Source organism: Magnolia sinica, chromosome 14 (genome assembly GCF_029962835.1).
Source record: "Magnolia sinica isolate HGM2019 chromosome 14, MsV1, whole genome shotgun sequence".
In the NCBI taxonomy this organism is placed as follows: domain Eukaryota; kingdom Viridiplantae; phylum Streptophyta; class Magnoliopsida; order Magnoliales; family Magnoliaceae; genus Magnolia; species Magnolia sinica.
In genome coordinates this window covers 62,869,276-62,884,002 of record NC_080586.1, presented here as the reverse complement: position 1 = coordinate 62,884,002, position 14,727 = coordinate 62,869,276, and the positions used below count along the sequence as shown (strand labels likewise).

The following is a 14,727-nucleotide window of genomic DNA, read 5'->3' as shown; positions in this document are numbered from 1 at the left end:
TTAGGTACATCTTATTTAAGGTTCTTAATCGTGAAGCCAAGCTAACAAGCAAATCCAAGCTATGCGATCGGGGGAGCACCGAGAAGCTAATTCAAGCTCGAGAGTATGAAGATCTAGCAACCCGAGATAAGCTAAAAGAGAGAACTCAATCCGATAAGTAAATGTCATTTTAAGAGTTCAAAAGTTTAGTCTTCTTCCTCGTGTAGGATTGAGACTAAGAGTTTGCTATCAACAAACTCGATTAAGTGCCTTGTGTGGACCTTGGCCAGTGAGCCTAAACTATAGGTGCCTTATATGAGACCTTGGTCGGTGGGCCTAAACTGTAGGTGCCTTGTATGGGACCTTCGTCGGTGGGCCTAAACACTAAGTGCCGTATGTGGGACCTTGGCTGGCGGGCCTAAACGTGGGCTCTAAGTGTAGAACATTTTCTTTTGCAAAGAGTATAAATTGTGTCGTTAGTGTAGGACTGTAAAAGTTATTGGTGAACTTGTTTAAAACCATTGATAGTGAAATTCGGTGCACTTTGTGATTGAGTGTGGATGCTAGGAGTGGAGTAGGCATGTAGCCAAACCACTATAAATGCTTGTATTTGGAATGATCATTTGTGCATCTGTTTAGTCATCCTTATATATGCTTGAAAGTTTAATTTTGTATACATGATTGGATGAATGCTATTCATTGATAGGAATCATATTTTACACACAAGCACACATCACTAGGCTAGCTATTATATATGCATATCTTCAATAGCCTTTGTGACTAGATCCTCTAATTGGCTTGGAAGTCATTAGAATTATATTTCCTTACTTGCTTTAAATTGAATGATTATTTAAGTTAGGCAATCAAGTTTTTGAATAAGCAAAAAAGTCCTATTCACCCCACTATATGACATTGCCTCATATTCACTCTTTAGTATCAGCGGTATAAACCGCAATTTCACATTTACCATTGATCGAGTTCGCTTATAATAATAGCTACCAGACGAGTATCGGCATGGCACCATATAAGGCTTTGTATAGGAGGCCTTGTAGATCTTCAAATTGTCGGGCAGAAGTTGGAAAAGGTAGCTTGTTTGGACCAAAGATTGTGTAAGAGACAACACAAAAGATTTTTATCATTAGAAACCGTTTACGCATAGCCCAAAGTCATCAAAAGAGTTATGTCGACAATCACAGAAGAAATCTATAGTTTGTGATTGGAGATCACGTCTTCTTAAAAATTTCTCCTATGAAGGGTGTCATGAGGTTTAGTAAAAAATGAAAGTTGGCTCCAAGGTATATAGGTCCGTTTGAGGTTTTAAAAAGGGTTGGTGTTGTCGCATATAGATCGCTTGACCTCCTTAGTTGTCTGATATTCATGATATTTTCCATGTGTTGATGTTAAGGAAATATGAGCGAGACATTTCTCATGTTATAGACTAGCAACCATTAGAGATCCAAAAAGATGTTTCATACATTGATTAAGCAATGTGTATTCTTGACAGGAAAGACCAAGTGCTTCGATCCAGAGTTATATCGTTAGTAAAGGTTCAGTTGAATCACCATACCGAGGAAGAGGCTCCTTGGGAACAAGAGGTCGAGATCAAAGAGAAATACCCTCACATGTTCGCATTATAAGTATATAAATTTCAAGGATGAATTTTTTTTAAGGAGGGTAGAATGTAATAACTTAAATTAATCTTGATCGTCTAATTTTAACCATTAATCGATGTACCCAATTAGTCCGATATGACTGTCGATATACAAGATCAACTGGTCCAATCTCAACTGTTGAGTTGGACATATCTAATCCAATTGTTCATTAACTAATAAATCCAACCATACATTTAACCATTCATCCAATGATACAACTATCAAATTTTTCATATGCTGAAATCATCGGAATACTTATCCATACATCTAAACTGACCGTCCATCTCGCTGGTCATGTGGTCACTTACAATTCTACCCATCCATCCCACCACCGATCGCATAATAGCTCATCTTGTCTTATATCTACCCGTCCATCTAAGTATACATCGATCTGTCCATCCATCTACATCATCCATTTATGTACTATTGACTACATCATAACAATAGGTTAATGTATGCATCATAGTTTACACATACATGTGGAACGTGCACAAAAATCACTTGCACACACACACACACACCTATCACATGTGTGGCATGCACATACATGTGGCACATGCATGGTGTACCGTGCACTAGACTAGCCCACATTGAAAAGAAAAGAAAAAATAAAAGAAAAATGTGATGAAAAGAAATGCAAAACGGAATTATAGATGCATGGTGAAATGTTTTCCTTGTGCACGTGTAAAAGGGGACTATAAAGAGGAAGGAGTGGCCATTCACTAGGTGTGAATGTGGGAAGTTCATGGGTTGGGTTGCTTACACGTGATATATATATATATATATATATGTATATATATATATATATATATATATATATATATATATATATATATATATATATATATATATATATATATGTATAAGGTACTATGCGCTCGACCTCACGATAAGCTCCCGTGAGGTCAAGCTGTGTGGGCCCCACCGTGATGCGTGTCGACCATCAACACCGTACATTTGATGGGTCCCCTCTAAATTATGAGATATCCCAAAAATCAGCCGTATACGGAACTCAGGTGGGCCATACCATCTAAAATGATGTAAGACACCGTTAAAACATATAAAAGCACTTGGTGGGGCCCACCTGAGTTTTGAATGCTGCTGAAACTTGGTCTGAACCCTCATCCAAGTGGGACACACATAATGGATGGGCTAGATTTGCAAACCACATCTCGATGGGCCCAAAAAATGATTATGAATATTTTAATGGTGCACGGCCCCTCTCCACTTCTGTATGTGGTGTGGCCCACACAAGTCATGGATTGACTTAATTTTTGAGACCTAGGCCCATGATGGAATGGTGCATCTAACTGATGGGGTAGATGTTTGAAACGCATCACGGTGGGGCCCACACAGCTCGACCTCATGGGACGGACTCGTGACGTCGAGCGCATAGTACCTTTTTCCTATATATATATGTAGAGAGAGAGAGAGAGAGAGAGAGTGTGTGTGTGTGTGTGTGTGTTGTTGTATTGATGTGAGGAAGAGAAAGTGAGGTCGAGAGAGAAAGAGAAAAAAAAAAGGAAGAGAGAGAAAAGAGAAAAAGGAAGAAAAAAAAAATTATTTTCATAAAAGTGAGTTTCTCTCTCACTTGATGTTTTTGAAAAAATTTGTATAATTTATTTTATTTTATTTGTTAAGTCATTTGTATATATAATAAAAATTTGCCATCTTAGATGTTCTTTTTAATTTGATGTAATTACTTACCCTGCTTCCCAAAATGTTGTTTAAAGTTTTTTATTACATCAGTTGTCATTATTTTAATACACTTTAATTGAAGTTTTATATTGTCTTGTTGTTAATCTTAAATAAATTTTATTTTATTTTTTTATTATTTTTTTATTTTGACTTTGTTTTGTTAAAATAATTATAAAAATCTTGAGTTTATATATAAATTTATAAATTTTTATATCTATTAAATCACGTTGCATATTTATTGTTTAACATAAAACTTTAATCATATATGGACAATTTACATTGATCGAAAATCTTATTTTTAGTTTGACAAATTATGTATATTAAGTATTATGGGTTGTTCAAAGAATAACGGTCATTGAAGATTGAAATATTTGATCTATGCAATATTAAATTCATGCATCATTAAAGTAATTATGAAATGTCAAAAAATAGGTGGCGCGATCAAGTTCTCTGGGTTGAAAATCTCTAAACTGTAAATAGGTAGGGCGATCAAGACCCTTGGGTTGAAAGTCCCATAAACCCAACTGGTACCTCTTGGAACCTCTACCGTACCCTTTGAGTGGGTGAATTCTCTTACAACAAGTGGAAATGTTGTAATCCTAGGGGATTCAACTATAGAGGATTTAGAAAAGGATATACTTATATAGGTTTGGTCTAAACTCTAAAAAATGGTGGAGTTCAAGCACATCTTCAAGATGTAAGTTGTAATCATCATTAAAGTGTTAATCTCAAGGAAAATGACTTGTAATTCATTGGTTTAGAGGCTTGGGATAAGGGATATGATCTTTGAAATATCACCTAAGCTTCTATTGCACTAAAACTCCATCAAATGCTCAAAGATCGGTCTTCAATATAAAGGAAATGAGTTTAAGCGGTCATAAAATGAGCATAACTGGCTAGTCTTCGATCGTACCAAATTAAGATTCAGTTGCACCGAATTAGACAGGAAGTCGTTGGACAGACTTGGGAACTTTCGATCGTACCAAATGTAGTCTTCAGTCACACCAAAAGTTATCTTCAGTGAGATTGAATGTGGCATTTAGTTGCAGACGAATTAATTGAAATTCTACCATACCATCCTATCTTATTTTAGCCGATTTCGGTTGGACTGAATGTGGGTTTGGTGGAACCAAAGATTGCTGATATTGTGCAAACTTTTCAGCAACTCAGGACCTCTAAAGCTAATTTAAGGATGATCAATTAAGGCTCCTATAGCTTAAGGGATGATAAATAAAAGGTTTATCGATTACTGTTAAGATCATCTAAATGTTTAACTTATTTTAGGTTAAGGGTTAAGGTCAGCAAGACATCTCTTATACATGTTCTTTGCTCCTTGATGCTCCACCTCCACTTGTGTTTTCAATCCTCAGTTTTAAAGGGTTCAATCAACTACATGACATAAGGACTTACATCATTGATAAATAGGGTGCACAAATCAGTGCACTAATAGTCTCCTCCTTTGTCTCCTCCTTTGTCAATATATAAATGATTTACAACTCAAAAGATTGCATATGAAATATAAATGATTTACAACTCAATACAACAAGACATGTAATACTTGCATTGCTCCCCCATAATTGCTCCCCCTATCTTATCAATTCCTTCAATAACAAACAAACACTGAAAAAATAAAATTCATTATTTTAGTAGAACTTGATCTTTCTCTCCATTTTTATTAGTATTTAATAAAGAGTTAATTTCAATAAATATAACAATATAAAACATTACATGAAATAACTCTATAAATCATAGATTTACCAATTACAAGGCACATATCATGTAAGACCCGTGTCCTAGTCCGTACCATTCCGTTAGCTTCTGCGGTCCTTCCGGTCGAATTCCGGCAACCTTCAAACCATATCCAACGTTTACGCGCGATCCTAAACCAGGTCTCGCATACCAAAGTCGGTTCAAACCGAAACTTGTATCTTAGTGACGGCATCGTCGCCGCGGTTCCAATGCCACAACTCGTGCACCGAACTGATACCCAGGCCAGGAGATATAGGCCAGCGTTTGTTTCGAAGAAAGGCCGCGCGTTGGGAATATCGAAAGAATCTCCACGATATGTCCCATCAATTAATCAATCAATCAATGTCAAGTACAACCATACCTCAAGTACAACAACCCATCCCTACTTTTTTCAAAAGTCCACTCTCTCTCCACCTCACCATTCCTCTTTTTCCAAATTTCAACTACAACCATACATCTTTTACAAAATTTTCAACCCAAACCATACCCTTCCTTACATCACCCATCCTTATCATCCCATCACTTCTCTCTCTCCCTCATTTTTCAAAAATCTCTCCAAGCAACTAAGAACCCTAAAACGTCTAAGCCTCTCCAACTCTTCTAAAAGCCAAGTGTGGCCCAACCTCTTATCTCTCATCCTCACCATCAAAATTCCATCAACCATTATTAAAAGTGAAGGAAAGAAGCATAGAAGGCTAATGGACTAAGAAAGAGGCTAGTAAGGTGGGTGATTTACCGTTGTTTTTTATTTTAAGGGCCACTTGTTGTGGGACCCACATGATGTATGCTTTATATTTAAAGAAGGCTAAAAGAGGGTCCCTCCCCTTCTCGCCGATCTTCTCTCTCTCTCTCTCTCTCTCTCTCTCTCTCTCTCTCTCTCTTATAATGGGCGTGGCCACTAGATTGACACCGATCATGGACCCACCATATGATGGATGTATTTTATCGATGCCGTCCATCTGCTTTATCCAGGCCATCTAGTGGGCCTGGATGATGGAAAAACCCAATTATTAAACCCATCGGGTGGGCCCTTTCATGTGGGATCTACCTTGATGACACGTGGGCCACCCACATGTGGAATCCACCATGATGATTGTGTTATATCCATGTTGTCCAGCGTCCAAGAGATGCTGGACAGGGAGCGGCTAGCATGGAGAGTGTGTACAGACATGGGTGTGTACGAACAAGCTAAATATATATATATATATAGCTTTTGGGGTGGGCTGCTCATACAGGCCCCACCTTGATATATGGGTCCAATCCACGCCGTCCATTACGTTCCCCAGCTCATTTTAGACGTTGACCCGAAAAATGAGGCTGATCCCATTTTCTGACTGGCCATACCATAGGAAATAGTGGTGTCACCATTAAAACCCACCTTGATCCTCCTATTCACCAAAAACAGGCCGTATATTGGACTCATCTGATCGGTCTTGGACCGTGGAATCCAATGGCTGGAGTGGATCTGCCCAATGTGAGCCCCACCTATGAAAATATATAGAAAAACAGATTTTTTTTAAAAAAAGGAAGAAGCAGCGCTGACGCTGCAGCAGAGCGTCCGCAGGCAGCGCCTGCACCTGACGCACAGACGGACGGGTTGGCCTCACGGCCTTAGCTGTGGGCCCCACTGTGATGCGTTTCGAACATCAACGTCATGCATTTGATGGGTCCCCTTGGACCAGGTGGCCGCCCTAAAAATCAGCTATATACGGAACTCAGGTGGGCCACGCCATTTAAAATCATGTAAAGACATGCCTAAACATTTAAAAACACTTGGTGGGGCCTACCTGAAATTTGGATGTGGCTGAAACTTGGCCTGTACCCTTAGCCAAGTGGGACGCACATGATGAGTGGGCTGGATTTGTGAACCACATCACGGTGGGCTCCCTGTCCACATGATTAAAAAAATAATAATAATAAATAAATATTTCGGTGGGCCCCCGCCCCTTGACCGTGTGACCTTATAAACAGTTTGGGTGGAAAATAAACATTCCAGTGTGCCCTACCCTAGGTCCACGTGACCTTATAAACAGGTTCAATGGCAAATAAATATTACAGTGAACCCTACCCTAGTCCACGTGATTTTATGAATAGTTTGGATGGCATGAACATTATAGTGGGCCCTACCCTGGTCCACGTGACCTTATGAACAGTTTAAGTGGCAAATAAACATTCCAGTGGGCTTAGTTTTCCCTGGTCCACATGACTTATGAACAGATTGGATGCAAATAAATATTACAATTGGCCCTAGTTGGATGGAAAATAAACATTATGGTAGGCCCCACATAGGACCCACTTATGTATGTATTGTAAACCACACCCTCCATTGGTGTGGGCCTCACCATGATGCATGTGTTTCATCCAAACCGCCCAATCATTTTGGAAATTATTTTAAGGCCATATGTTGAGGCACATCTTGGTGTATTTGTGGGCCGTCCATTAAGGCCCACCTTGATTTGTATAAGGCCCATATTATGAGGCCCATTGTGATGTATGCAAGGCACATGTGACTAGGCCCATCTTAATGCATTTGTGGCCTGTCATTGAGGCCCACCTTGGCATGTATATACAGGACCCATGTATGAGGCCCATTTAATGTACTGGAGGCCCATGGGTCAAGGCCCTATAGGACGTACATAAGGCCCATTGTAGTATGATTCCACCATAGTATATGTGTTGATTTTATAGCAGGCTACACCTTGGGAGCAATGATGGTTTGATGTCTACATTGTAAGGATGATGTTGGTTAAATGTCCGCATTGTCACTCTCTCCCTAGGGCCCATTAATAGGCCCATACCTGTAATGTGTAGGCCATCTAGGTCCATCTTTGTTTTGATCAGAACCCATCACTACATAACATGCTTAGTATAGATTCATAATTCATGATCATACGCATCATATGTATGCCTGATGTGAGGATTGAATGATCATTGCACATGCCTTCGGGTAGATGGTTTATAGACTCCCTAATAGGCGGAGTTGCCCTACATAAGCGCGCAGTACGCGCAAGATTGTTGCATGTCTGATGGTATGATTCATGCACTTACATTCGTGTGATTGTGCTTATTGTATGCCCTAGTGATATCAGGGCCATAGCCTCCACAGACACATCGTGGGTGGCTGGATTGGATATCAGAAATATTTGGTTCTAGCATACGGGGGCCATAGATGTCTCTGGGTGAAAATCCCTAAACCCGATAGTACCAAAGGATGACTCCAACTTCAAGACCGAGTGGATATATGAGCGCACGAGGGCCGAATACAAGGAGGTCGCGTCTCCCACTATGTCATGGTCGGTTGGAAATGGGTGTGGCCTTACTCGCCCGAGGGTAGGGGGCAATACTAGGCTGAGTTTGACCAGCTCGTGAATAGGTCCGTTATTAACATGTCGGATAAGTATTGGCAGACTATTGGCCAAGCGGATAGTGAGGTTTCTTACGCTCATTTAGACTGCGTGGCTTGGAGAGCGACAGTGCCTCTTGGAGTGTACTAAACCCCGGTGATTATCCAGAATGAGAACTGTACTAATATGTGATGAGGATTGGCATGCTTGAGTTGCATCTCGCATCGCATGGCCATGTTATGGCCGATAACATTCATATCTTACACTGCATAGCCTTGGTACGGCTGATTGCATTCATATACTCATCACCATGATTCCTCATTACTCTGACCTTACATTCTGAGCACGCTTATATTGCACATACACTTACACCACCCTCTAAGCTTTCTATAAGCTTTTGCACGATTGATGGGTGCAGGTGATGCTAGGATGCAGCCGTAGTATAGTAGCAGTAGGAGCGTACAGACGAGCTTTTGGGGTTTCTGTCATCATCATTATCTTGTATTTCCTTTCAGACGCATTGTACTCAAAAGTTTTTGATCATAGTGAATTTTGTGATGGTGTTCTTGTGGTTATTATTCGTGGATTATGCTCTTGGTTATACTCATTATGAACCAGACTGATGATTATAAATCCTCTTCATAGTATCTCAGGATGGGAACCTGGTAAATGGATGCCGGGAGCCGAGAATGGGGTTCTACGGAGGCTGTCGGCGCCGAATTCGGCAATCGAAAATTTTGTGAGCCCGGTTTCCGGGTTTGGGGTGTGACATATCAACATGGGATTAAAGGGTGCATATAAAGATTAAAACATGTAGCATTCTTATTAAGTTCATTCAAAGAATATGTCAATTGAATTGGGAATGACCAATGATAGTCTAAGCTAAAAACATATGATTCCAAAATTCAACAACTTTAAAACTTAAACTATCAAAATGTATAAGGCTTAAATCCTTAGATTTAATTATTAAGCATAAGACGATGTTAAATCCTTTGATTGACCAATTAGCACTTATAGACCTTCCAAGGTCACCTATTCATCATCGTAACCCATCTGCGTGTGAATTTTCTAAGACCTGAATTATGTTCGAAATGGGAAATGATTTTCCTAGACTTATCTCTCTTAGGTGATTTTCTACTCGGAGATCTATGTTCGATAGGTGATTTATCTAAGTGAGTCCCACCCCGATAATAATCCCCTTAATTAGCATTGACTTGGCCTTTTCATTAAGCTGGGGAATTAGAGTTAATAACACCTTCATCCGATCGGTCCTTTTACGAACTGTTGGAAACTCTCTATTCTTTTTTGACGATCCTTTATATATGCTTCTCCACTGGTTTGTCAATTTCTAAATCATGAAGAATTCTCTACTTTGCTTTGTGACTGAGGTGGATTGACCATTTTTAAGATTGTACATTTAATTTTAAAGTGCCTAATATCTCAATAAGCATGTCACACAAGAGAGGTTCTTAAGGTACTTCCCGAAGTAAGGCTCTCGAGGTACTTCCCAAGGTAGACAAATCCCTTTGGATTATCGGAGGGGTAAAGGCAAAGATTTGACTATCAAGTTTAAATCCTCTAAAGTCCCCAATAGGCTTACCCATTCTCGACTTACAAATATATTCTTAGGTAACCTTATCTTTCCCCTTATAGGTAGACCTCATTCTCAAGATTCTTCATATCTCACTCTAGGCGATTAAACCATTCAGGAGTACCCCGCTCTGATACAAATTGACGTTGGATGTAGTGTAGGATGTCACGGCCATACATGAGGAAGCTTTGCGAAGCTAGGGAATGATAGCTATGTCCTAGAGGTGGGTGATTAGGACTAAATAAAATTTTCACCTTTTAAACACAATTGTCTAACTTAAAATAATATGCATTCATGATAAGCTAAGAAATTTAACACTAAGGCTTTTAAGCCATTAGTAGGTCCAATCACATAGATTATTAATCATATTCCAATAAAGCAACTATTCTATATAAGATATTGTATATATGTGTGTGGAATGTGCTACCTATCTAATCTTAACATTCATCTAGTCATGCATACATACAATTCATCAATTTATCACATAAGCATAATTAAACAAGTGCTCAAAGATAATCCCAAACACAAGCATATATAATGGTTTGGTTTCTCTACTCCACTCACAGCAGAAACAGTCAACCCATGAGTGTATTAGATTTCATTATTGGAAGTTTTAAATCAGGTTCACCTCTAACCTTTATAATCTTACACAATGACCGACACCCGTAGAGACTTACATGGTTTTCTATAGGCTCACCATGAACTTTGGTCATAGTCTGATGACCTACGTTTACTCCCACCGGAGGCTCCATCGGATACGAACACATACACACTCATGTCTAGTGGCCTACACAAAGACTTTGATTTAGGTCATACACAATAACCTAATCAAGTTTGGCAATTCATACTCTACACTCAATCCTACATAAAAAAATGAGTGTACATGGACTCTTACAAATGATAGCTTACTTGTCAGATTAAGTCACTTTTGTATCACCTTCTCGAGTTTCTTGATTAATGTTTTCATGTACTTCAATCAACTCATCTTGCTTCTTCGATTATGATGTTGATACGTTGTCAATACTTCAGCTGCAAGATCAACCATCTTACATGTGATGCTCTTTTGGTGACCAAAGTGATTGGAGATTAGTGAATTCTCCTACAAGAAGTGAAAATATTGTACTCATTGAGGATTCACCTATTTGAGTCTTCTAGAGGATTCAAAGAAGGATATACCTATAGAGGTTGGGTCTAAACTCTAGAAAATGGTAAAGTTCAAGCACATCTTTAAGGTGGATGTTGTAATCCTCATTAGAGTGTGTCCTTGGTTAAACTACACCTCTAAGTAATAATACGATGAGTTCATTTATGTACCCTTGGTGTATGGATCATAGACCATAACTTAGACATGAGAGTGCACTATTTATCCGAATTGTGGGGCGTAAGAGAGAGAAGAGTTCATGGAAAAGGAAACCACTTGCATAGGTACACCACTTCCATAACAAGAACAGCCTACCTGACAAGCCACGGTGTTATGACCCATATGGGTGATTAGTTCACGGGTTGATGGCCATCGAATGGGAGATATGGCCATCGAATGGGAGATAAAAGAGATGGTGCACCTCGTCGCTTGCTTTTTTTACCATCACATGTAAGGCATCTCATCGTAAAACCATTTTCGGCATATGTGCATTGATAGAAAACCTATTTTACACAACGTTACTTCCTAGCAATAAATGGCCCATGTGCTGTTGGACAATTTAAGCAATAGGCCCAGCACAATTTTTTGTTACAATTGGTAATTTATTTTGCGACAATTAAAATACAGAAACTAGATAGCCCCAATTATCCCCATCATTCTACCCGTCTTGTCTTTATATACTCCGCATATGGCCAAAAAAAAAAACAAAAGATCCGTATACTTGCTACATGTGGGTATATATAAACAATGTTCGGACATATTAGAATTGGTGAAAACCAAAACACGGATGTTAAAAATCAAATGTCATATAGGCGAAAGTGGAAATGTTTGGAAGAAAAAGAGACAAGAATTTCATGAAAATATTAGGATAGGTGGCATTTGCAGAAGATTTCCACCACTCGAGATCGATCAGTGGTTCCATAGGTGGTAATGGGAATCTGATCGCAGTATGTAACATCACCACCGTTGGAATTATGTGGAACAAATGGTAGGCAGTAGTTGCATTACCCATAACACAATCATTAAGAATAAAAAGATGCCAATCCCATTTCAATCACACCCCTAATTTCACTTCTTTGTGAACGTTTTTTCATTTTTTACATTGTCCAGGGTAAAGAAAATTCTTACTTAAAGCCCATTTACACACTTACCTTGAAAAGCATAATGAGAGAAAATCAAAATCAAAATCAAACAGTTTTCACCGATGACTTAACCATTTTTAGTATTTGCTCAAGGTGGTGGGCCGTATCAGGTGGGTGGGCTTCCATCCTGGGTCTCTCTGGCACGACCCACCTTCCATCAGCTGTCCGGACCATCCCCTTGTTGTAGTCTTGCCGCCAGTTGGGCGGCACACCGAAATCATCCTTCAAGAAGTCACAGTTCTTGTTAACAAGTGCAATGTCACGCTTGCTAGCGAGGCAGAAGCGGTGGTCCTTGCCATGGTATCCGTCGAGTAGGTGGAGGTGCACCTCCAAGTTGTGGGGGCACCCAAAATCTGTAGGCGACTTGAGGAACGGCGAATTGGTGTGGTCCAGCGCTAGCTCCACGCCCACATGGGCGTAACTCCATGGAAAGGATATAACATCTTCAATGTACTTTTGATACTTCGACTTCTCGTTGGCAATGATCCCAGGCACTGTTGGCACCTTATCATGGACGTTGATCACCCTCAACACCTTCACGCCGAGCTCATCGCACCTTTCTTTGAATTTGAGATTCCCCACGCGCGGCCCAGCAAAAGAGTAGACAGTGATTGGGATTTCTCTAGGGCCGTCGTCGGTTTCAATGATGTTCAATCTCATTTCTGCTAGATCGTAAGCGCTGATCAAGGCCAGGGCTGCGCCCAGGCTATGTCCCGTGATTGTAATGCTCAGCTCTTCACCTTTATATCTCTCCACCAACCGTTTGATCTCAGCTAGTATCTGTTCGCGGGCAGAGAACGTGCAGTATTTGCATTGAAGCTCCTTCTCTGTGTACAGATCATAGAACCCAGACTCGATTTTGATGGTGGGATCATCGCCGAAGGACGCAGGCCTGAGGATGTCCTTGAGGTCATGGATCCATTCCAGGTATGTGACAGTGCCCCTCCATGCGACGATGATATCCCGCCTTCCTAGCCTACGGATCTCTTCTGGGTCCTTCGCAACCGCAACATACCCCATCCAATTCGCGTGCTGGCTCCACACCTTACTCATTTTCGACTTCTGGAAGAAGTTAGGGAGATTGATGTTGGACGTGGCGTAGAGATAGCGGCTGATCTCGTAGCCCCGATTAGCCATCTCGAGCTTCTCAAAGAAGTGAGCCCCTTGATACTTGCACGTCCCACAGTACTTTGAGTAAGGATCAAAATCAAAGGCATCGTAACAGGCCTGCGCCATCTCCCCGTAGTGGATGATCTCGTTTCGGAGGAGTGGATCCATCGGGTCCAGTAGCCCGTCCCAGTTGTTGGACCCATGAATTTCCCTCCACATGTCCCGGAGAGACTTCTTCACCATCCGATCCTCCTCTTTTGTAGCGCCGTTACTGGCGACGGACGCTACACATACTACTGACAACACCCTTTTCTTTCGTAACATAGGCTTGATATTCGGAAGATAACCACTCCGGCCGTGCATGTACATCAACACGGCCTCGCGAGAATTCGATGGTGATGAGCAACTTGGGTAATTGAAAGAGATTATCGGTACTGATGCCATGGCTACGACGAAATTAGTTAAAGAGGCTTTTGTGCAGGAGGAATTGCAGAGAGAAGGAACAGAACACTTTATAAATTTTCAAAAACTATAAATATTTAATTGTCACGAGGGCCAATAAATATTCTAATAACATGCGGATGTGAAGAAATCTAATAAAATCCGGATCTGAAATTATTAGAATTGAGAGGGATTGTGAATTAGGGTGATGCTAGGAGAGAGGGAGAGGAGAAAAAAAAATTGCTGTGATGATATACGAGAGAGAACATTGACGTCCCAACAACCGACGGCTTGTGATGTTTATGTAGGGGAGGAATCATGGAGTTGAGACTCTTGGGATACTCGCAACGTATTTATAACTGTGGTTCGGGTACGTATGACACTGACAAATCTCCTTCGTGGCAATTTCTCGACCAGGGAATCTTTTGGATTATTTCAAAAAAATTTTATATATATATATATATAAAACCGAAAAAATCTGGATGAAAATAAGATATTAACAAATGGTTAATTGTAAATTAGTAAATGATTTTAAAATTTAGATAATTGGGTATAAAACTCAAATAAATTCCTTTTTTAAGATTTTGAACTGTCATTTGATCAAGCTTGTGACCGTAATAAGGCGATATTTAGAAAATCAGAGTGGTGTTTCTGTACGTGGGAGCAGAGGTGTACACGAGTCAAGTTAGATCGGTAAGCTGGCTGGATCGACTTGACTCGGAAAAGCTTGATTCACCTCGGCGCTAAATTGGATTCGGACCGTGTTGAGTTGATTTTTGGAGCTCAAAAAAATTCCGAGCCATGTTTGAGCTTGCCCGAGCTCGACTCAACTCTGACCGAATCGGCTCAATGACTCAATTATTTTTATCTTAATGCTACT

The 14,727-nt window shown here is 40.1% G+C and overlaps 1 protein-coding gene across 1 annotated transcript; it reads right to left on the bottom strand.

Moving 5' to 3' along the window:
• Positions 1 to 12,176: 12,176 nt before the first annotated feature.
• On the bottom strand, positions 12,177 to 14,103 carry LOC131225903 (phospholipase A1-Igamma3, chloroplastic-like). The gene has a single exon (XM_058221513.1). The coding sequence runs from the start codon at positions 13,848 to 13,850 to the stop codon at positions 12,342 to 12,344; it is 1,509 nt and encodes a 502-aa protein (XP_058077496.1). The 5' UTR covers positions 13,851 to 14,103; the 3' UTR covers positions 12,177 to 12,341.
• Between the last annotated feature and the right edge of the window lie 624 nt (positions 14,104 to 14,727).

Excerpts from the sequence above, each read along its gene's own strand:
- LOC131225903 (XM_058221513.1), bottom strand. The coding sequence starts at position 13,850 with ATGGCATCAGTACCGATAATCTCTTTCAATTACCCAAGTTGCTCATCA.